We start from the raw sequence: 22,000 nt of genomic DNA, 5'->3' as shown, positions 1-22,000 counted from the left end.
TTCCAGAGGAGCAACCAATTACCTCCATACCTGCATATAGTCCTCTCCTCACATACCAGCGTCGTCAGCCTGCACCTCCTCCGACTTTGCCTCTTGATGACTCATCGCCTTTTCCCGTCGGCTCTTCTCCTCCGGATCCTCCATCAGAGACTCCTCCCATTGCCCTTCGGAAAGGTATTCGATCCACTCGAAATCCTCATCCCCTTTATTCTTTCTTGAGTTATGACAGACTTTCTTCACAACATTTTACTTTTGTTTCTAGTCTCTCTTCTGTTTCCATCCCTAAAACCACAGGTGAAGCACTATCTCATCCAGGGTGGCGCCAGGCGATGCTTGATGAAATGCAGGCACTTCACTCTAATGGCACTTGGGATCTTGTTCGTGCTCCTCCCGAGAAGTCTGTTGTTGGTTGTCGATGGGTGTTCACAGTTAAAGTTGGTCCTGATGGCACTGTTGATCGCCTTAAAGCTCGCTTAGTGGCCAAGGGATACACACAGATCTTTGGTCTTGATTATGGGGATACCTTTTCTCCTGTTGCTAAGATGGCTTCTGTTCGCCTGTTTCTTGCCCTTGCCGCCATTCATCACTGGCCTCTTCTCCAACTTGATATTAAGAATGCTTTTCTACATGGTGACTTGCAGGAAGAAGTTTATATGGAGCAACCACCAGGTTTTGTTGCTCAGGGGGAGAATTCTGGAATGATATGTAAACTTCGGAAATCTTTATATGGCCTGAAGCAATCTCCTCGGGCCTGGTTTAGCCGCTTTAGTTCAGTTGTTGAATCCTTTGGCTTAATCAGAAGCAAAGCCGATCATTCTGTCTTTTACCGGCATAGCTCTTCTGGCTAGTGCGTTTATCTCCTGGTCTATGTTGATGACATTATCATTACAGGCAATGATCAGATCGGGATTGATCAGTTGAAAGAGCATTTATTCAATCAATTTCAAACCAAAGATCTTGGCAGACTTCGATATTTCTTGGGGATCGAAGTTGCACAGTCTAGGCGGGGCATTTCCATCTGTCAGAGGAAGTATGCACTGGATATCCTAGATGAGACTGGAATGTTAGGCTGTAAACCCATTGATACACCTATGGACCCCAATGTTAAGTTATTACCAGGACAGGGGGAGCCACTGCCAGATCCTAGTCGCTACTGCCGACTAGTTGGAAAATTGAATTATCTTACTGTGACAAGGCCAGATATCTCCTTCGCAGTGAGTGTTGCAAGTCAATTTCTTGATTCTCCCTGTGGCTCCCATTGGGATGCAGTTATTAGAATTCTCCGATATATTAAAAAGGCGCCAGGAAGAGGTTTATTATATACAAATAAAGGGAGTTCAGAGATCTCTAGTTATTCAGATGCTGACTGGGCAGGTTCTCCTTCAGATAGATGATCCACCTCAGGGTATTGTGTTCTTTTCGGAGGAAATTTGATCTCTTGGAAGAGTAAGAAGCAAACTGTGGTCGCCAGATCCACTGCGGAGGCAGAATATCGGGCAATGGCAAATGCAACCTGTGAGCTCATCTGGCTGAGACAATTGCTGAAGGAACTCCATCTCTATGAACAAAGGCCTATGAAGCTCATTTGTGACAACCAAGCCGCTTTGCATATATCCTCTAACCCAGTCTTTCATGAGAGGACCAAACATATAGAAATTGACTGTCATTTTGTTAGAGAAAAGATCCAGTCAAGGGAGATCGAGACAGCATTTGTCAATTCCAATGATCAACTTGCGGATGTATTCACTAAAGCTCTTAGAGGTCCCCGAATAGATCATATTTGTAACAAGCTGGGAGCTTTTGATATATACGCACCAGCTTGAGGGGGAGTGTTAGAAATAATATTATTTTATTATTATTAGAATAGTCTAGAATAGTCTAGATTGTGGGCTTGGCCCATTAGGTCATCCCATTAGGTCTTTTTAGTCTCTATAAATAGAGAGCCTCCTTGTACAGACTTACATACTTGAATATACAATATATTTCAGATTCAATTGCAGCATCAGTACCAGTGACTATTATGTCATCCTCATACACAAGGATATAAGTGCAGCGAGAAGAAGTCTTGGAGATGAATAAGGAAGGGTCACAGCAGCTGGACTTGAAGCCAAACAACATCAAAGCACCTTTCAATTTATCAAACCATGCTCTAGGGGCCTGCTTAAGCCCATACAAAGCCTTGTTGAGCTTGCACACAAGGTTCTTATCTGAATTCTCAAAACCAGGGGGCTGACTCATGTACACATCCTCTAGCAAATCACGATTGAGGAAGGCATTGTTGATATCAAGTTGCCTAAGGGACCAAGAGTGAGTAAGTGCAAGAGTAAGCATGATCCGAATGGTAACAGGTTTGACCACTGGTGAGAAGGTTTCATTGTAGTCAAAACCTTCTTGTTGATGAAACCCCTTTGCCACTAGCCTTGCCTTATACTTGTTCACTGTGCCATCAGGATTTTCTTTTAACTTTAAAGACCCACTTGCAACCAATTGACTTCCTGTTAGAGGGCAAAGAAACAAGAGTCCATGTATTGTTATTCATAAGTGCATTGTATTCAGCCTTCATGGCATCAACCCAATGTGGACTGGCTAAGGCTTGCTTCACAGTAGAAGGTTCTGTATAAGCAAGAAGAGCAGTGGATCTGGCCAGAGATTTGGATCTAGTCATAATAGAATGAGGAGGAGAGGATTCCCTTAGAGAAGAAGGGGGAAAATACTCAGAACCTGAGGAGGGAGAAGACTCAGAAGCAGGAGATAAGGACAGTGGGTTAGATGCTGTAGAAGAGGAATTAGAGGACTGCATTGGAGTTGCAGGAACACTACTATGTGACGCAGGAACAGAGGACGGCAATGATGATACAAAAGCTGTACAGGGAGAGGAAGAAATGGGTGAACTGGACTTAGAAGATGGCTGGGGAGATTGCTGGAAAGAAGAAACTGGTGAAGAAAAAGACTCAGACATCAATGGAGACATTAAAGGTATCTGAGCAAAAACTGGAATAGTAGGGGAAGGATCAGCTGTAGTGTTAGTCCAAAGAGCATAAGGAAACCTATATTCATTGAAAAGAACATCCTTTGAAATATAGGTTCTGCCATCTTTTTTAAACAAACATATCCTTTATGACTTGTGGAATAACCCAGGAATACACACTCTTGTGAATGAAACTCAAGTTTATGACGATTATAAGGTCTAAGAAATGGAAAACAAGCACATCCAAACACTTTAAGAAACTGATAATCTGGACTATGATGATACAACTTGGTATAAGGAACAGCAAAATTTAAGGATGCTGTTGGAAGCCTATTTATAACAAACACAGCTGAAAGAAAGGCATAATCCCAAAAGGATAATGGTAGGGAGGCATGAGACAACAAGGTTAAACCTAGCTCAACAATATGACGATGTTTGCGCTCTACAACACCATTTTGATGATGGGTGTGTGGGCAAGCAAGTCTGTGAATGATGCCATGGTGTTTGAGATAATCAGTGAATGGTCTAAATTCCCCACCCCAATCAGTTTGTAAGGCTTTCATGGGAAGTTGAAATTGAGTTGTTATCAAGGAATGAAACTGTTTGAAAATGGAAAGAGCATCAGATTTTTGTTTTAACAGATAAATCCAAGTGTATCTGGTGTGAGCATCTACAAAAGAAATATAGTAAGTGTATCCCAAGGTAGATTTAAAAGGAGTTGGTCCCCATAAGTCACTATAGACAAGAGCAAAAGTTGTGTCATACACAATTTGTGATGAGGAGGAAGGAAGCCTGTGTGCTTTTCCAATACAGCATGAAGAGCAAAAATCACTAACATTTTTATTAGAAATTGAAATATTACAAGAGTTAAGCACTTTTGTCAAGGTTACATGATTGGGGTGCCCCAAACGACAATGCCATAGAGAGTATGTAGAATTTGAAGGTACACAAGTTTGACTAACAGTATAAGGCTGATCAACAGCTCGATTTTCACTCTCAACAAAATTACAGTGAGGAAAATTATCTGTATTAACAATTGAAGGACTTGTTTGACTAACACTACACAAGGCTGATCAACAGCTTTATTATCACTTTCAACAAAAGTACAGTGGTGAAAGCTATCAGTTGAAGGACTGGAACAGATAGAAGACTTGAGAGAATGAGCTTGACTCAAAGCAAGGGAAATGTCTGAAAAACGATAAAGACCATCATTGCCAAGTACTCCACGAAGAAGAATGTCATGAGTGTCCTGCGATTTTACAAAGCAAACACTTGGATGAAACTCAAAGTAGACAGAGTTATCTTTAGCAAATTGACTAACACTCATAAGATTTTTCATGATAGAGGGAACAAGTAATAGATTTTTGAGATGTAAGCATCTGTGAGAATCATAAGGTGAAATAAATTTTGTGGAACCAACAGCTTGAATAGCCAAACCTTGCCCATTACCAATGATGACCTGATCTGAACCACTCAATTGTTGGCTCTGTAGTAAGTTCAGAGGACTCGAAGTCACATGATGAGAGGCACCTGAATCTGGGAACAACTCAAGAGCTGGAGCAGAAGACGGAGTTGGAAGCAAACCAGATTGTGCAGCAATCATAACCTGAGGAGATGGCCTAACATACTGATACGACCTTTGTTGAGTCTGTAGAGGCTGTCTCTGAGCAAAGTATGGTCCATTTGATTGAGTTTCTGGAGAAGGAAGAGTGGGCACAAAGTCTTCATCAAAACGATGCCAACAACTCTTTACGTCATGACCATACTTGTGACACAACTGACAATACACGTTTTGTCTGCTTCCACGCCCTCTACCTCTGCTAGCTCTGCTATTATAGCGTCCTCGTCCTCTATATGAAACATTAGAACGAAGAGAATCATCACCTTCCCTCTGTACAGAGGTCTGACCAGTGCTCTGTTCCTGAGTTGCAAAAACAAGGGCAAACAGAGGAGTAGAACCAGACGTGTTACTCTGTTTTTGAGCAACATTCACAGTGACTGAATCAAGAAGAGATTCATTCTGCTTTAACAACATCTGTTCATGCGTCATTAACTCAATGGCTAGATCTTCAATCGAGTAGGGATTTTCTCTTCCATGAACAGTAGTCACAAACGCGTTGTATTCAACTGGAAGTCCTTCCAGTATGTAATCAGTTCTATCTTCGTTCGTAACTGGATTTCCTATGGCTTTGAGAGAATCACAGAGGCTTTTGATGCGAGACAAGTAATCTTTGGCAGTTCTAGTTCCTTTCTTTATAGATCTGAGTTCTGAACGTAAATGACGAGATCTGGACTTCATGACTCCATGAAAAAGCTTGTGGATCTTATCCCAAGCTTCGTGAGCATACTGTACTCCTAGTATCTCGTTCAAAACAGATTCATAGATAGTGGACAAGAGCCAAGATAAAAGCATAGAGTCTTGTGTGAGCCATTGAATATACGCTGGATTCTGAATCTCATTCAAACGATCTTCTTCAGACTCAAATTGAATAGGAATTTTTGGATTCACAAGGTGACGATGAAGTTGATGCGATGTTATAATCGGCTCAACTATCTGATTCCAGAGCAGATAATTGTCATTTGTAAGCTTCACTGTAACTTGATGATTGAAGAGAAGAGGAGCACGATTTTCCATTGACGTTGCTTCTCTGTTCGACTTCAAGGATGCTGGAGCACTGTTACCAGCTGTAGCACTATCTTCAGAGTTGGATGCGGAAGACATAGTGAAGAACGATGATGGATCAGACCCTCAAGATGAGTGCTCTGATACCATAATAGAATTCTTGAGAGACGCCATTGATGCAAGAGAGAGAGAGAGAGAGAGAGGGAATATTTGGATCTGAATCTTTATTATGAAGAACACAATTTACACAATGCTACACTCTATCAATATATAGAGTGTGAGAATGCTGACTCAGCAAGTGAGTCAGTTCTAACAAACAACCAGTAAGCTAACTAAGCTATAACAGAAAGCTATAACAGAAAGCTATAACAGAAAGGGAGATGAGGATCTGATACATGCATGTGTACAATAGCAGAAAGTAAACCACTACTTATCTAATACAGGGAGCTACCAAGCTCACTGACTGGGACCACTGTCACAGAACAACTGATAATCATAACAGATAAACAATCCTATAGTCATAGGCACAGTAGTGCAATATACATTTTCTCTTACAGCTGGGTAGGAACTGGAGTTTTGACAGACTTTTAATTTACTACTTTAATTCAATATATTCTCTAGTAGTTTGGTAGGAGTTCCTAACTCAGAGAGTTGTCACAGTTATTATTTTGTTTATATTAGTATAGACACTTCTACATCTTAAGTCGGTTTTAGATTCTGCTCCGCAACTGCAATTACAAATGGTTTGTGGCTGTTGTGGTTGCCACTGACATGCATTTTGTTTCAATTGCAGTATGCATCAATTGTTTCTTCCTGTGCTTTTCTGCAAGTGCATCAACCACAATCTATAGCCATCATTTGGGGATCTTGATCCTAGAAAAAAGAGGAATATACACACAAACAAGCACACACATACATGTAGTTGGTTAGACTTAGTGTTACACTTCAAAGAAACCTGTCCTTGGTAGTGGAAAAATTAATGCCTTGATTCTAGAGATCTAAGAAGGCATGCAGTATTTCTTTATTCCTTCTCTTCTTTATTCTCATTTTGGGAACTCTTGATCATAAAAGTAATTTTATTGACCAGAGATTGTAGACAATTACAAAATATTAGAATAAAGCAGCCTCTTAAACAAAACATAAGAAGGCATTGATTAATGGAGATAGAAGAAAAAACTTGGCTACAATTCTGCTCCTATTTGGTTAGGAAATCCCCTGAAAGTTACCATTGTCTAAACATTATAAAGATTAAAACCACTCCCCATGAAACCCCGACTTGCGAGGGTAAAGGTGGAGGAAATTCTTTTATGCAGCCAACCTTACCCTTGTGCAAAGAGACTGATTTTTGGATTCAAACCCTTGATCTCTCATTCACATAGTAAAGATATAAAAAAAAAAGTTTTTAATTTTGACATCCAACTTTGGTTAAAAGCACCAGATGCCTCAAATAGTTAAGATAATTACCTTTGGATCATTGTCACATGACAAGCTGTTCTCTTGATCAGACAGGAACCTGTACAAGTCCTTGTAGAGTTAGCTCTTCTTGGAGAGGGAACTCCAAAAGAATTTGAATTGGTGAAGTGTTGGTGGGAAAAATGGAGTTCTTACCAAAGTGGTTAAGACAATGGTAAACGATGGAAGAAGAGAGGCTAGATTATCTTCCAACTCATTTTAAGTTGTTGAAGATAGATAATGACTTTGATTTGTACAAGAAAAGAGAATGCTTCTATTGCTTCCGTGACTTAAACCTATCTGTTATAGGTTTTGTGTGCTCCCCTAACATATATTCTTGTCTTAAGCACACAAATTTGTTTTGCTTGTGCGGAATGTTCAAATGATGTTCTGCATCTATATACTATGAATGATGCTTTGGGTCCCCTAAGTTTTTGTGTGGTTGAAGCTTCCAAATGATGTTCTTGATGAACTCGGAGGATAAATTTTAAGTTCTTGATGTGTATAGTTGCTTGCCAGGACATTTCTGTCGATGATCATTCCAGTGAAGTCTCTTCTTCCTTGGTCATGTAATATTTCAATCAGCTCTTTGGGATGATAGTCATTCTAGCTATCTTTTAGTATTTGCCTTTTGGCCAATGTTCATCTCTCTTGCCTCTTTAGCATTCCTGAGTTGCCTTTTCAACCATGTTTTGTGGATCCCAAATTATATTATTTGGTTTTCCCTTTTTAAAGGGTTTATTTGAAAGGTAAGGTTGCTTATAACTGACCCTCACCCCTAACCTCGCAAGTCGAGAAGCCTTGTGCATCGGGATTTGCCTTTATAAAGGGTTTATTTTAAACAAGTTTAAAGCTTAGTAAGCTCTAGTTTGAAGAAGAGTGTTAGAATATCAAGATTGAAGTCTAGAGAAGTTGTCTGTTCATCTTTATTTTCATTATCCATGACCAACTTTTTATCATTAATGTTGTTATTACTGTCTATACTGCTATTTGATGCTATAAAAATTACGAGGTGAGACTTAGCCTGCACTATCTTTGCAGTAATATGACTTTAAGCATTGCTAGGTATATTTAAATTTGACCAATCCTTGGTTCTTACAAAATTAAGTTTCTTGAAGCATTAGAAGGAGAATTGCCCACACCTTGATAGTAGGTGATTATCCTTCTAATGCTTCAACCAACCCTACTCCCATGCCTTAGGAGAAAGTCCTTTGCTGATGATATAAGCGATTAGCCTACTGTCCTGCATCAATACAACTCCTACTCCTTTGCCTGAAGCATCAGTTACAACTATAAACTCCTTGGTAAAATCAGGTAATGCTAAAACTGGGGCAGAGAATATCAATTTTTTCAACAAATCAAAAGCTTCTTGAGCTGCAGCATCCCACTTGAAACTGTCCTTTTTTAGTAGCTCTGTGAAAGGTTTTGCCACCTTCCCGTAATTTTTTACAAACTTCCTATAATAGCCTGTGAGCCCCAAAAAGCCTCTAAGCCCTTTTATGTTCTCGAGAACAAGCCACTCCATCATGGCCTCAATTTTTTTTTGGGTCTGCCATAACTCCATCTGCTGAAATAATATGCCCCAAGTATTCTATTTGGAGCTGCCCAAAACATTTTTTTTCTGTTCAACAGCAGTTGGTTACTTCTAAGTGCCTCGAATACCTTTCGGAGTTGATCAGTGTGGTCTTGTTTGCTTCCTCTAAATATCAAAATATCATCAAAGAGCACTAACACAAACTTTCGAAGGAAGGGTCTAAGCACCTCATTCACGAGGGCCTGAAAGGTAGAGGTGGCATTAGTGAGGCCAAAAGGCATCACTAAGTACTCATAATGCCCTTTATGGGTTCTAAACCCTGTTTTAGGGATATCTTCCTCAACCATACGGATTTGATTAAACCCTGATTTTAAATCTATTTGGAAAAAATTCTTGACCCTCCTAATTCATCAAGGAGCTCATCAATCACAATACATTAATTCAAGGCCCTATAATCTACACAAACACGCCAACTTCCATCTTTTTTTTTTAACCAAAATTACAGGATTGGCATAGAGGCTAGTTCTCTGCCTAATCCAACCTTTACTCAACAATACTGATATAAGTTTTTCTATTTTAGATTTCTGATAATAGGGATACCTATACGGACGAAAATTGGGGATTTGGCTACCTGGTTTCAGGATAATTGCATGATCTTGTTTTCTGGTTGGAGACAATCCTTTGGGTTCTCTGAACAGATCCTGGAACTCGAGCAACAACTCCTCCAGCTCCTTCCAAAACGTTCCATTACCCTTCACCGCATCATTCTTTTGTTCAACCAAGTATCTAGTGCCTTCATTCTGCAAAGCCTTCACAATGGATTTCAGTGAAGCCAAGGACCTCGAAAGGGAAGGTTCTCCCCTGAGAATAATCTCCTCTCCTCGAAAATCAAACTTGAGAGTTAACTCCTTAAAGTTGGCTCTGATTTCCCCTAACGCAGTCAACCAATCTAAATTGAGAATAACCTCAAAACCACCCAGGTCAAACAGATGTAAGTCCTGGGTAATCATGTGCCCCTATAACTCGATAGACACCCGTCTACACATGCCTTGACAAGAGACATGGTGACCATCACCCACCTCCACTAAATTTCATCCACTCTCAGCCCCAATCTTTTGTAACCGTGTGAGTGCATGTTGAGTGGCCAAGCAAGCTGTGTGCCTACGTCTAATCAACTGCTGAGTCATCGTTAGTGCTAGGTGAGAGTATTCCCCTGCGCCTCTTTCTTGTGTACACCTTCTTGAACCACTTACTAATTGCGTTTGTATCAAAGCATCAACAAAGGAAATGTAGTAAATAAACCCTATAGTGGATTTAAATGGGGCTGGTCCCTTTATTATATGAGATCAGATGGTTTATCATACTTTTTAGTAGATGGAGAAAAGGGCAGTCTATGGGCCTTTCCCCAACAACAGGAAAATAAAGTTAAGATAAATTTTATTTTGAATGAGAATTTAACAAGAGTTAAGTACAACTTTACAAGCACCACTACGAGGATGACCTAGGTGACAATGCCGTAGGAGAGTAGATATGATTCTAAACTACAGATTTTTCAGTCTTAGATTCTGAACTATTTGTACATGGTGAACTTACAACAACAGATTTGTCAAAGATGAATTACAAGCATACACTGCACTACAAACGAAACTACAAAGAGTAGAGCTAGGTAGGTTTTTTGACTTGGCGTGTTAGAGAGCTTTACTCCACTCAAATGATATAAGCCATTAGACCCCAAGATTCGCTCCAACTTCGGGAGCATGTCATGAGAGTCTTGTGATTTCATGCAACAAGGGAATGGGTGAAATTTGAAATAAACATTATTGTCTCTGGCAAATTGGCTGAATGACACTAAGTTCTTTGTAATAGAAGGAACAAGGAGTAAATTGTGAAGATAAATGTTAGTGTGTGGTTTAAGTGACGTGGAAAAATAACAAGAACTAGTAGCTCGATTATTCAGACCTTGACCATTTCACACGAAGATCTTATCAGAATTTGAAAGCTGTGTACTTTGCAGCAGATTTTGAGGATCAGTCTTGACATGATGTGAGGCACCAAAGTTTGGGTACCAATCACTATTGCATTGCGATATTAGCTGTGAATGAGAAGGAACAGGGCACTATGCAGTAGAAGCAGTAAGCATGGCTTGATTTTTGTTCAATGGTCTCGTAGTGTGAGGCTCTGAGGTGCTGGAGTGAAGTATTGAGGAACTTCAGGTGGTGGAAGCACAAGGACGGAGTTTTCGTCATGCCTATATCAACAATTTTGGACCCTGTGTTCAAATTTGTAACAAATTGGAGGTTTCTCCCTCCACCATGCCCCATACCTTGATTACTGTGTCCAAAGGATCTTGCTCTTCCTTTTTCAATTTGATTTGAATTGCCATTTCCACTATAGAAAGACTTCGTTAGGCTGTTTTGTTCCCGGTTCAGCAAAACAGGGGCCAACGGAGCATTGTTACCAAAGGTGTTATTCTAAGTTTCAAGACTCAACCTTTTGGGCAAAGCGACTCATTCTGCTAGGCTAGCAAGAGTTGATGCGCCATCAATTCCACTCGTGAATCATCAATGGCATAGGGATTTTCACGTGCATGAATTGAAGCAACAAACACATTGAACTTAGCTGGTAACCTATCCAGAATCAGCTCTATTTGCTTGTCAATAGGAATTGGATTTTTGATAACTCTAAGTTCATCGCAACGAGATTTTATGTGCCTTTGGTATTAAGCCACAGATCTGCCACCTTTTTTGATGGTTCGAAGCTCAGTTCTGAGCTGATGTGCCTTTGAGCGCTTCATTCCATGAAACAAATTTGGTGCTTTTTCCCAGGCGTGACGAACGCTAAGTTTCTCTTTCACAATCTATTTTGAAATCATCGAGAGCAACCAGGACAGAAGCATTTGGTCTTGTCAAAGCCATTTAATAGGTTGGGTCAACATTCTCAGCAATCCGATCTTGCTTAGATTTAAACTGAAAAGGGATCTTAGGGTTCACTAGGAATGAATGCAATTGATGCGATGTTATCACAGGTTAGGCAATCTTGTTCTATAACAAGTAATTGTTCTCCATGAGTTTGACAGAGATATGGTAATTGAAATGCAATGGAGTTTTATTCTCCACTGTTGTGTCACGATTGACTTGCAACGATGCGGAAGAAATGGTAGATGATTTGTATTAGGCCCTCAAGAGAGAGCTCTGATACCAAGAAGAATGTGATGCAAAATGAAAGAAAGGGAGAGAGAAGAAAAGAGAGTAAGAGAGGGTAATGTGAACTGAACTTGTATTATCGTCAAAGATGAAGATCTGATTCAGTAGTTTCTCTATTTATAAAAGAATTGATGACTCATCATCGAGTCAGTTACAACTAAGCCAACCGTCTACATAATGGCCACAAAGAATATATCTAGTGCAACAAAAACAATATAAATTAGCAGATAAGAGTAAGCTAAGCTAAGTAATATGCTTTTGATATCCGTTAACATCTAAATATTTTAGCACTCTCCCACAAGTTGGAGAGTAGAGGTAACAATTGCCCTATTTGCGAACTAGAAAACCAAATTGGCTCTTACAATGCTTTAATATGGAGCTGGTGACAAACCCCAATTTATTCTTTTCACTTGGTGTGTTTTTTATTGCTTTTTCCTAGACAGCTTCACCACGCAACATGACATTCGACAACTATGATGCATGGCTTCTTGTATTATAGTAATAGCTCACCAAGTGAATGAGGAGGACAATTGTGAAACAAAGCTAACATACTAAAGAAGCAACAAAGCTTCACGCTAGGGAGATGATAGAGGTGGCTAGGGCTAAATTGCATCTAACAAAATCCGACGTGCCAGATTGAAACTTGCAAATTTCTCCCTCTCAATGCGATGCAAATCAAACGAGGAAAGACTATAAGCATGCTAGACCCCTGGGTTGGTGACGTTTGATGGAGGCTAATGACAGCGGAGGTGGCCTAAGATGAGGCGGAAGACAATAGACTGCTGAGAAAAGGTTGACGGAAAATTAGTTGATGTAGAGCTCCGTATTTTAGGAACTTGACAATGGAAAAATGACAGGACAGGTGACGGAAGACGGTACTGCTCTGATACCATATTGAAATAATAGGAATTTGGGTATAGATGGAGAAAAAAGAGGACTTAATAATATTTTATATTGATGTGCTGTCAAGTGATTAAGTGATTCAAAAGACAAAGCACTAAACCCTATATATGCGAAATGAGGGACTGCTAAAATAAGGAAGCAAATAATGATATATAAGGAAATAGGGAAACTAACCCTAAGTGATCCTCTAGGATACTCTAAACTATATTAAGATTAATCTTAATATTACACGATATCATCTACATATTCTAAAATTAACTACTTAAATTTATAAATAAAAATGACAGACTAATCTTATATGTTCTGATGTTTGACATTTTATTCATTTGGCCCTTTTGCATGTTTGTGTTATGCAAATAGTAAATCTACCTGTTCCCTCATGCAAATTCACTTTGCAAAAACTTGGCAATTTTTCACTGTCACATATATTATTTGCCATCAGTGTAGTATATATTCCACTCTGTACTCAGAGAAGTAGTGTGTTTGTTGGGTCAGTTTACCCATGACTTGATTGCAATTGTCTCATTTACCATTCCTGGATATTTTATTAGAAGCATAATGAAGTCAAATTCTCTTTTCCCTTTTTGCCCTAATTTATGAACTTTGTAAGGTATCTTATTAACTCTTTTTTTATGTCAAAGGTCGTAAGTATTACTATAATACAAGAAGTCATGTATCACAATGGGAGCGTCCTAATTCAGCTCAGGAAGTTGTGTCAGATTACTCAGAGTTGTCGGCTGTTGGTGGGGATGATCAATCATCTAGTTTGCAGAGGTGCATGGGCTGTGGCGGTTGGGGTCTAGGCCTTGTGCAAACATGGGGTTACTGCAATCACTGCACAAGGTAGAGATCGGTGACTCTTGCTTACTTAGGACTTAATTTGGACATCATTTTTAGTTTTTATTGAAAATGCATTGACACAAAAATTAATGTTAAAAGATTTTTTCTCTCCATAAATTTGGCTAAGTATATCACCTGCACACTAATATTTTTGTTTTCTCACCATTAGCTACAAATGTTTATCTCCAATATTTCTTTTGGTTTTTATCTGTTTCCAAAAATGAACAAATGCAGAGTTCTGAATCTTCCACAATGTCAGTATTTGTCCTCAAGTTTGAATAATCAGGAAAACAGTGCTGCACATCCCCATGAGAGCTCTGATAAAAAGGCTAGCAAACAGAGGTAATTTTCCTTCTACGTGCAGTACTGTTACATTGATACCAAAATAATATCACTGTTCATTACCTGTTTTCTAACTAATTTTATTGATGCTATCCTCGGGGCATGATCTCTGTTAGAATATATTAGATATGATTAGATATGATTAGTCTGATTAGATATGATTAGAGTCTGTAATTATTCTGATTGTATTAGGTCTGGGCCTTTCATATAAGCCTATTAGAGTCTCTATATATTGTAACTCTCTGAATTAGATCAATACACAACATATTGTTTTATATTCAAGTTGGTACCAGAGCTCTTTCGTTCTGGGGACCCTCGCTTCCGCTTAGAAACCTTGTTTTTGCTTTAAAACCTAAGCCTACTGCTTAGGAGTCCTCTTTCTTGCCGTGCGTCCTTCCGGTAAGCCATCTAGGGCTGTAAACAGCCTCTGAGTAATTTTTCCAAACGCGTCAGCCCCTCCGACGGCCATCGGAACCACCGCCCGCCACCAGAATCACTGTTCAGGCCACCAGAGACTTTTTCCGGCGACTTTTCCGACCAAACTTCACGCGATCAGGACCGTCTTTTCCCGGCAACCAGGTCTGTGGAGGTCCGATCAGCAACGCACCTCCCACGGGCTCTCACGCGCCTCCAAGCTCCTCTGCGCGTGGGCCTCACAAGCCACCTTCTGCCGGCGCGTGAGCCCTTTTCCGGCCGGTCTTGGACAGAGAAGCTCGCCTTCTCCTGCTCTTTCTGGATCTCTGGTTGTTTTGGTGTGGGTCTGACTTTTTGCGCGCACCGCTTCTTGATCGGTGATCAGGTTCGTTCCTATTTACTCGGTTTATATCTTTCTGATTTCTTATTATGGCAGCAGATGGTTCTGTTCATTCGGAGGTCAATTCTTCACCTCTTCCTGTCAAAAATTCTCCCAATATCATCTCTACCAATGTTGGGTCCATTACCTCTTCAAAATTGAAGGGTTCTGTTAATTACAAGAACTGGGTCACCTCTGTTCGAGGTTGGTTCTTTGGACAAGGACATGGGAGCCACCTCACGACTAAGTCTACTAATGTCCCTAAGGAGGAAAAGTCTGATTGGGAAAAGATCGACAACCAGCTTCTGAGCATCCTCTGGCAATCTATTGATCCAGTTGTCTTGGACATCTTCTATTCGTTTCAAACTTGTACTAAAGTGTGGCAGGAAGCAAAAGACCTCTACACTAATGATGTTCAGCAGCTCTATTTCATCATCTCTCAGTTTATGGAACTGAGCAAATCATCCGGCATTCAGATGGAGACATATGTTGGCAAGAGTCGATCTTTGATGCAGGCATATTTGGATATGTTGCCTTACACTACTGATGCTACTGCATATCGGAAACAGGTGGAACGTCTCTTTATGGTTGCCACACTGTCTGGCCTCCCTGAAGAATATGATAATCTCCGGGATACTATCTTGACTAGTGGGGAGCCTGATCTTTCAATGACGTATCGGCGTCTTCTGAATCTGAATAAGAAATTTGCTCCTGCATCATCTTCTACTGTTGATTCTACTACTCTAGTTTCCCGTACTGACTTTCGCGGGAACATTGGAGGTGGACGTGGTCGTGGTAGAGGCCCGGGAGGACGTGGTTCAGGAGCCCCAAGAGGACATGGTCCAGGAGCCCCAGGAGGACGTGGCCCAGGAGGCCTAGTCGGACGTGGTCAGTGACCTTGTTGTAATTACTGTCAGCAACTTGGTCATTATGAGGAACGTTGCTACATAAAGTACCCTCACCTGCGACCTTCTTATGCTGCTAATATAGCTCAATCGGATTCTGCTTCAAATGATACAGTCTCTCTCTCCTCTGAAGACTATGCAGCATTCCAGACTCTTCTCAGAAAGGTCTCTCCTCAGTCTCAGGCCTCTGCTTCAGAAACTGGTAATCCCGTTGCTTGCGTTTCTCATTCTGCATCACTTGGCCCTTGGATATTTGACTCAGGTGCTACTTATCACCTCTGTGGTAATAAGGAACTCTTTTCATCCCTTACATATTCTGATAACTTACCCTTTTTTACCCTTGCTGATGGCACTAAGGCTCCTATTCATGGAATTGGACAAATCTGTCCAACCTCCTCATTGACCTTAACATCTCTCTATTACATTCCTAACATCCCTTACAATTTAATATTTGTTAGTAAATTGATCAACTCTCTTAACTGTATTGTCACTTTCTCAAATCATTCTGTTTCTGTGCAGGATCCGGGTACGGGGAAGACGATTGGAGTGGGCCGTGAGTCACGGGGTCTGTTCTACCTGGTTGTGTCGAGTCCTTCCGTTGCTTGTTCTCTCACAGAATCTCCACAACTCATCCACAGTCGCCTCGGGCATCCTAGTCTTTCCAAGTTACAGAAGATGGTTCCTCTTTTGTCCGGTCTTCAGACTTTTAGATTGTCAGTCATGTCAGCAAGGAAAGCACATATGCTCCTCCTTCGCTAATCGAGTCAATAAACGAGCTGATGCTCCTTTTTCAATTATTCATTCAGATATTTGGGGTCCTAGTCATAGTGTGTCTGTTTTATGTTTTCGGTATTTCGTTACTTTTATTGATGATTTTTCTCGTTGTACCTGGATCTATTTAATGAAAAACCGTTCTGAGTTGTTTTCTATTTATCAAAAAATTTCTGCTGAAATTCATACTCAATTTGGTGCCTCTATTCGTATTTTACGTAGTGATAATGCTAAGGAATATGTTTCTGTGGACTTTTCTAATTTCTTAGCCAAACAGGGTACTTTACACCAAACTACATGTCCTCACACTCCACAACAAAATGGAGTAGCTGAACGTAAGAATAGACACCTCATTGAGACTGCACGGACTCTTCTTATTCACATGCATGTTCCTCTTCACTTCTGGGCCGATGCAGTCCTTGCCTTTTCTTTTCTCATCAACCGTATGCCTTCATCTGTGCTTGATAATGACATTCCTTATCACTTATTGCTTCCAGATGTTCCTCTCTATCCTCTATCCCCACATGTCTTTGGTTGTACTTGTTTTGTTCATGATCTCACCCCTGGTAAGGACAAATTAACATCCAAAGCTTTTAAATGTATTTTTCTTGGTTATTCTCGTCTTCAAAAGGGTTATCATTGTTATTCTCCAGATCTTAAGCGTTACTTAGTTTCCCCTGATGTCACTTTTCTTGATCAACAACCCTTTCATTCTATCCCATCTCAGTTGTCACAGGTTGATCATGTTTTTCCTGGCCCTTTTCTTGACTTGTCTTTGCCAGCTGCAGGTACTTCTATTCCAGATAAGCAACCTATTGCTTCAATTCCTGCAGACCGTCCACTTCTCACTTATCAGCGTCGTAAAACTGTGCCTCCTGTCGACTCGACTCCTGCTGACTCATTGTCCCCTGCAGTTGATTCTTCCCTTCCGGATCCTTCACCAGAGGCTCTTCCTATTGCTCAAAGAAAAGGTACACGTACTACTCGTAACCCTTATCCTCTTTATACCTTTTTGAGCTATGACCGTCTTTCTTCACCTCATTTCACCTTTGTTTCTAGTCTTTCTTCTATTTCTATTCTTAAAACCACAGGTGAAACACTTTCCCATCCAGGGTGGCGCCAAGCGATGCTTGATGAGATGACTGCACTTCATTCCAATGGCACTTGGGACCTTGTTTCTGCTCCTCCAGAGAAGTCTATAGTTGGTTGTCGCTAGGTGTTTACTGTAAAAGTTGGACCTGATGGCCATGTTGATCGACTCAAGGCACGCCTAGTTGCCAAGGGTTTTACTCAAATCTTTGGCCTTGATTATGGCGATACATTCTCTCCGGTCGCTAAGATGGCGTCAGTCCGCCTATTTCTTGCCCTTGCTGCTGTTTGTCACTGGCCACTCCTTCAACTTGACATAAAAAATGCCTTTCTTCATGGTGATTTGCAAGAGGAAGTTTACATGGATTAACCACCTGGTTTTGTTGCTCAGGGGGAGTCTGGAAAAGTGTGTCGTCTTTGAAAATCCTTATATGGTCTCAAGCAATCTCCTCGAGCATGGTTCAGTCGCTTCAGTTCTGCCGTTCAGGCATTTGACTTAATCTGCAGTAAAGTTGATCATTCTGTATTTTATAGGATTATATCTCCTGACAAGTGCATCTATTTGTTAGTCTATGTTGACGACATCATTCTCACCGGAAGTGATCAAGACAGAATTCGTCAATTAAAACAACATTTATTCAGTGCATTTCAAACAAAGGACCTTGGGAAGCTGCATTGCTTCTTGGGAATTGAGGTGGCGCAATCTAGACAGGGCATTTCTATTTGTCAAAGGAAGTATGCCTTGGATATTCTCGAAGAAACTGGTATGTTGGGGAGTAAACCAGTTGATACACCCATGGATCCTATTGTCAAGTTATTGCCCGGACAGGGGGAGCCGTTATCTGATCCTGGACGTTATCGGAGGCTAATTGGGAAGCTCAATTATCTTATTGTGACTAGGCCAGATATTTCTTTCGCTGTTAGTACGGCTAGTCAGTTCCTTGATTCCCCTTGTGATTCACATTGGGATGCTGCTGTGAGGATCCTCCGATACATCAAAGGAGCACCAAGAAAATGTTTGTTGTATTCAGATCAGGGAAATACAGAAATTTGTGGTTATTTAGATGCTGATTGGGCAGGTACTTCCGGCTATTGTGTCTTCTTTGGAGGAAACTTAATTTCATGGAAGAGCAAGAAACAACCTGTAGTTGCTCGGTCTAGTGCAGAAGCTGAGTATCGTGCAATGGCAAATACTACCTGTGAGTTAATCTGGTTAAAGCAGTTGATTCAGGAGCTTCATCTTTGTGAACAGAAACAACCCATGACACTCATTTGTGATAATCAAGCTGCGCTACATATATCCTCTAATCCTGTCTTTCATGAGAGGACCAAACATATAGAGATTGATTGTCACTTCATTCGAGAAAAGATTCAATCAGGGGAAATCAAGACTGCTTTCGTCAACTCCTTTGATCAACTAGCGGATGTCTTCACTAAAGCTCTTAGAGGTCCTCGGGTTCAATATATTTGTAACAAGCTTGGTGCTCAAAATATATACGCACCAGCTTGAGGGGGAGTGTTAGAATATATTAGATATGATTAGTCTGATTAGATATGATTAGAGTTTGTAATTATTCTGATTGTATTAGGTCTGGGCCTTTCATATAAGCCCATTAGAGTCTCTATATATTGTAACTCTCTGAATTAGATCAATACACAACATATTATTTTATATTCAAGTATCTCTATAACAATTAAATTTCAACTGTAACTATCCATCATTAGAACATTTCTTTTTGTACATTGTACTATCATGAAAATTCTATTATCTGCTTGTGATTAAAATCTTGTATTGCAAGTATACTTTTCTGTTAGGTTCTCTTTGATACTGAGAAATTACTGTGTAGAGTTCAATAGGGAAAGGTGCATTCTGTGGAGAACGATTGACGAAAATTAAAGAGATGAGATGTCAATTGAACTTCCAAAAAGAAAACGAACATTATTGGGACGCGGTGTCTAGCATTTTTTTTTTCTATGCCATAAAATTGGACTGCAATTACAGTACATCTCTGTAAAACTGAATTATTGGTTGAATCAATTGGCACGCCAGAAATGGTGAAAATTAAGATCTTTTATGCTTTAGCTTTAGCTTTGGATTTTATGTAAGATTTATTGGCAAAGAGATCTTGAGTTATGAGATTTTTCCTTCATTTGCCAAAAGCCATAAAGGACATATTGATCCCGTTTTGTCTCTCCAGGTCCAGTTGGAAACCTCCATGCGATAATAGAAGTAAAAAAGTGGGCAAGAAACGCCCAAATGCAGAGGACGATGAGTTGGATCCCATGGACCCCAGCTCCTATTCGGATGCTCCTCGTGGTGGCTGGTATGTGTGTGTATTTGAACTGATCAATTGAATCCATTCAAAAACCGAGTATGATAATGAATTGCTTATAGTAATAAACTTGGGTTTATAATAGAAAAACCTGATCAGTAAAAATGAATTTATGTTTCATTTCAGGGTCGTGGGTCTGAAAGGTGTGCAGCCACGAGCAGCTGACACAACAGCAACAGTAAGTACTTTCTTTTCTTCTTTTTATTTTTTCTCTCATTTCAGAAGTTATTGGTTCCTATCTTCTCCTTAGTTGCTTTTCTTATTGGTGTATTTGATCTTTATATTTTTTTAATGCGCTTTTAACCAAAAGAGTTCCTTCAATCTGGTATCCATGGATGCCTTAACACTCTGAAGAGAATTTTGTAATTAACTGAAGATGTCCACAAATGGGTTGGTGTGTAAATAATCACGAAGTTGGCCAAACTACTGTGAATTATGGGTAGAATTGGTGGACATTGAGTTCCATTTAGTTAGCCTCTAGTGACTAGTGTTGCTGGCATCAGGCGCCATTGGCTAGCAATGATGCCTGTTATGCAGAAACAGAGGAAATACATATTGAAATATGCCTGTCATAACCAATAGCTTTGGTTTCATTTTCCGACCTTCGTCAAGGGCTCAACATGACTTAAAAATTCTCTTTCTTGATCAATTTCAGGGTCCTCTCTTTCAACAACGACCATATCCATCACCTGGAGCCGTTTTACGAAAAAATGCTGAAATTGCTTCTCAGAAAAAGAAATCAAATCCAAATTTTACTCCCATATCCAAGAGGGGTGACGGGAGTGATGGGCTTGGTGATGCAGACTAGGATCGTCTTATCAACATAATCATGTTCACCTTTGTCCTGCTGTTTGTGCCAAGTGGATGAAATGTATCAGATGCATGTTACTCTATTGTCTGAGTTAACTAAGGATGCATTTCGTTAGAAAAATCAGCATGCTGTTGTGCAATAATATTATGAGGCTTTTACTGCAAATAGTGGGAAATTGGCATCACATCAATAACCAAACGACTGGGAAGAAGCTGTGTTTATACTTACATAATTGGCGGTGATATATTTGAAGCATTCTGACAGGTGATGGTAAAACTTGCGCTCAGCTTGGTAGCGTTCATGAGCAGAAACTGCAAAACCATATGATTTTCTCTTGATTTAAAAGTTCTAGAGAACCTGAAGATTGGGAAAATAGAGGAAATTCTGCGCCTTCCAGCATTTTCTGTGCTTTTTGCTTTTTGGTTCATTTGAGTTTTCCACCTAGTCATGTTATATCTTAAATAACTTTATTATGGTATTGTGGTTTTATCATGGAGATATAATCCTAGTCTTTTTTTGCCTTGAAATACCTGTACACCTTATTTCCTCGTTAGAATTTGGAGCATTTGGTTCAGGGTTTCAGATATTTCATGTTTTGTTTTATTTGTCAAAAAAGAAAAAGTAAAATAAGTTGTTATATATCTGTTTTTTTCAGGAATATAGATGGTTCTGCCTAATTAACAGCGTTTACTTGAGTGTATCAGTGGGTTAGGAACTATAAATATGAGACATAGTTAATGGTTGGGATTTTTTATCCCGTATCATAGAGGTGACAAAATAAGTTGGTCCATCCCGACTTGCTAAAAATTAAGGTGGGTATGTTGGCTCGTCTTTTTTAAATGGATTGAAAATATTAACCTGCCTTGTTTTATTACTATTTGGTGGGTCAATTTGTTTAAATAATAAAAAAATTAAAAATTTAAAAAAAAATCTTATCAATTTTATCTCATATTTCCATTCATATATATATATATATATATATATATATATATATATATATATATAGCATTAATACGAAAGCAACTAGTCTTTATAATTCAAATTTGAATATAGGTAGGGATGGCAAAATAGATTTGACTCATTGAGTGAGTCCATTTAATCCACTTTTTTATTTTGATGGGTTGAGTTGAATATTTCAACATGCCAATCCAACCCAACCCAACATATTATGTATTGATGCAAGTTAAAATGGGTTAGCCCGTAGGTCAAGTGGATTAAACCGTTGGTCTATTTTATTTTATTTTCAGTTTATATGATTCATTTGCATTGCTAAGATTTTTTTTTGTAACATCCAAGTTTTTTGTCTCAACTCTTCTTACAAAAGATGGAGGAAAACATGGAAGGATTCTAAGTTTTAACCAAAATATAGTTGTTACTAACCGTTAGAAAACTTACTGGCTAGTAATAATTCAAATCCTTTTTTTCGAGAGATT

General features: G+C 39.6%; 1 protein-coding gene across 1 annotated transcript in view; it reads left to right on the top strand.

Moving 5' to 3' along the window:
* LOC133304436 (uncharacterized) overlaps nucleotides 1–21,125 on the top strand; it is a 31,101-nt gene extending 9,976 nt beyond the window's left edge. Inside the window, exons 10-14 of the mRNA XM_061504476.1 lie at nucleotides 13,325–13,526; nucleotides 13,758–13,865; nucleotides 19,622–19,747; nucleotides 19,883–19,934; nucleotides 20,412–21,125. Of these exons, the coding sequence (XP_061360460.1) occupies nucleotides 13,325–13,526; nucleotides 13,758–13,865; nucleotides 19,622–19,747; nucleotides 19,883–19,934; nucleotides 20,412–20,564 (641 nt within the window). The 3' untranslated portion in view covers nucleotides 20,565–21,125. The remainder of the gene's footprint in view (nucleotides 1–13,324; nucleotides 13,527–13,757; nucleotides 13,866–19,621; nucleotides 19,748–19,882; nucleotides 19,935–20,411) is intronic.
* The last annotated feature ends 875 nt before the right edge of the window (nucleotides 21,126–22,000 follow it).

This window comes from Gastrolobium bilobum, unplaced genomic scaffold (genome assembly GCF_033153095.1).
Source record: "Gastrolobium bilobum isolate Gb01-03AN ecotype WA unplaced genomic scaffold, APGP_CSIRO_Gbil_v1 utg14467, whole genome shotgun sequence".
In the NCBI taxonomy this organism is placed as follows: Eukaryota; Viridiplantae; Streptophyta; class Magnoliopsida; order Fabales; family Fabaceae; genus Gastrolobium; species Gastrolobium bilobum.
Note: the sequence above shows the minus strand (reverse complement) of the source record. Positions and strands in the feature narration are given on the sequence as shown.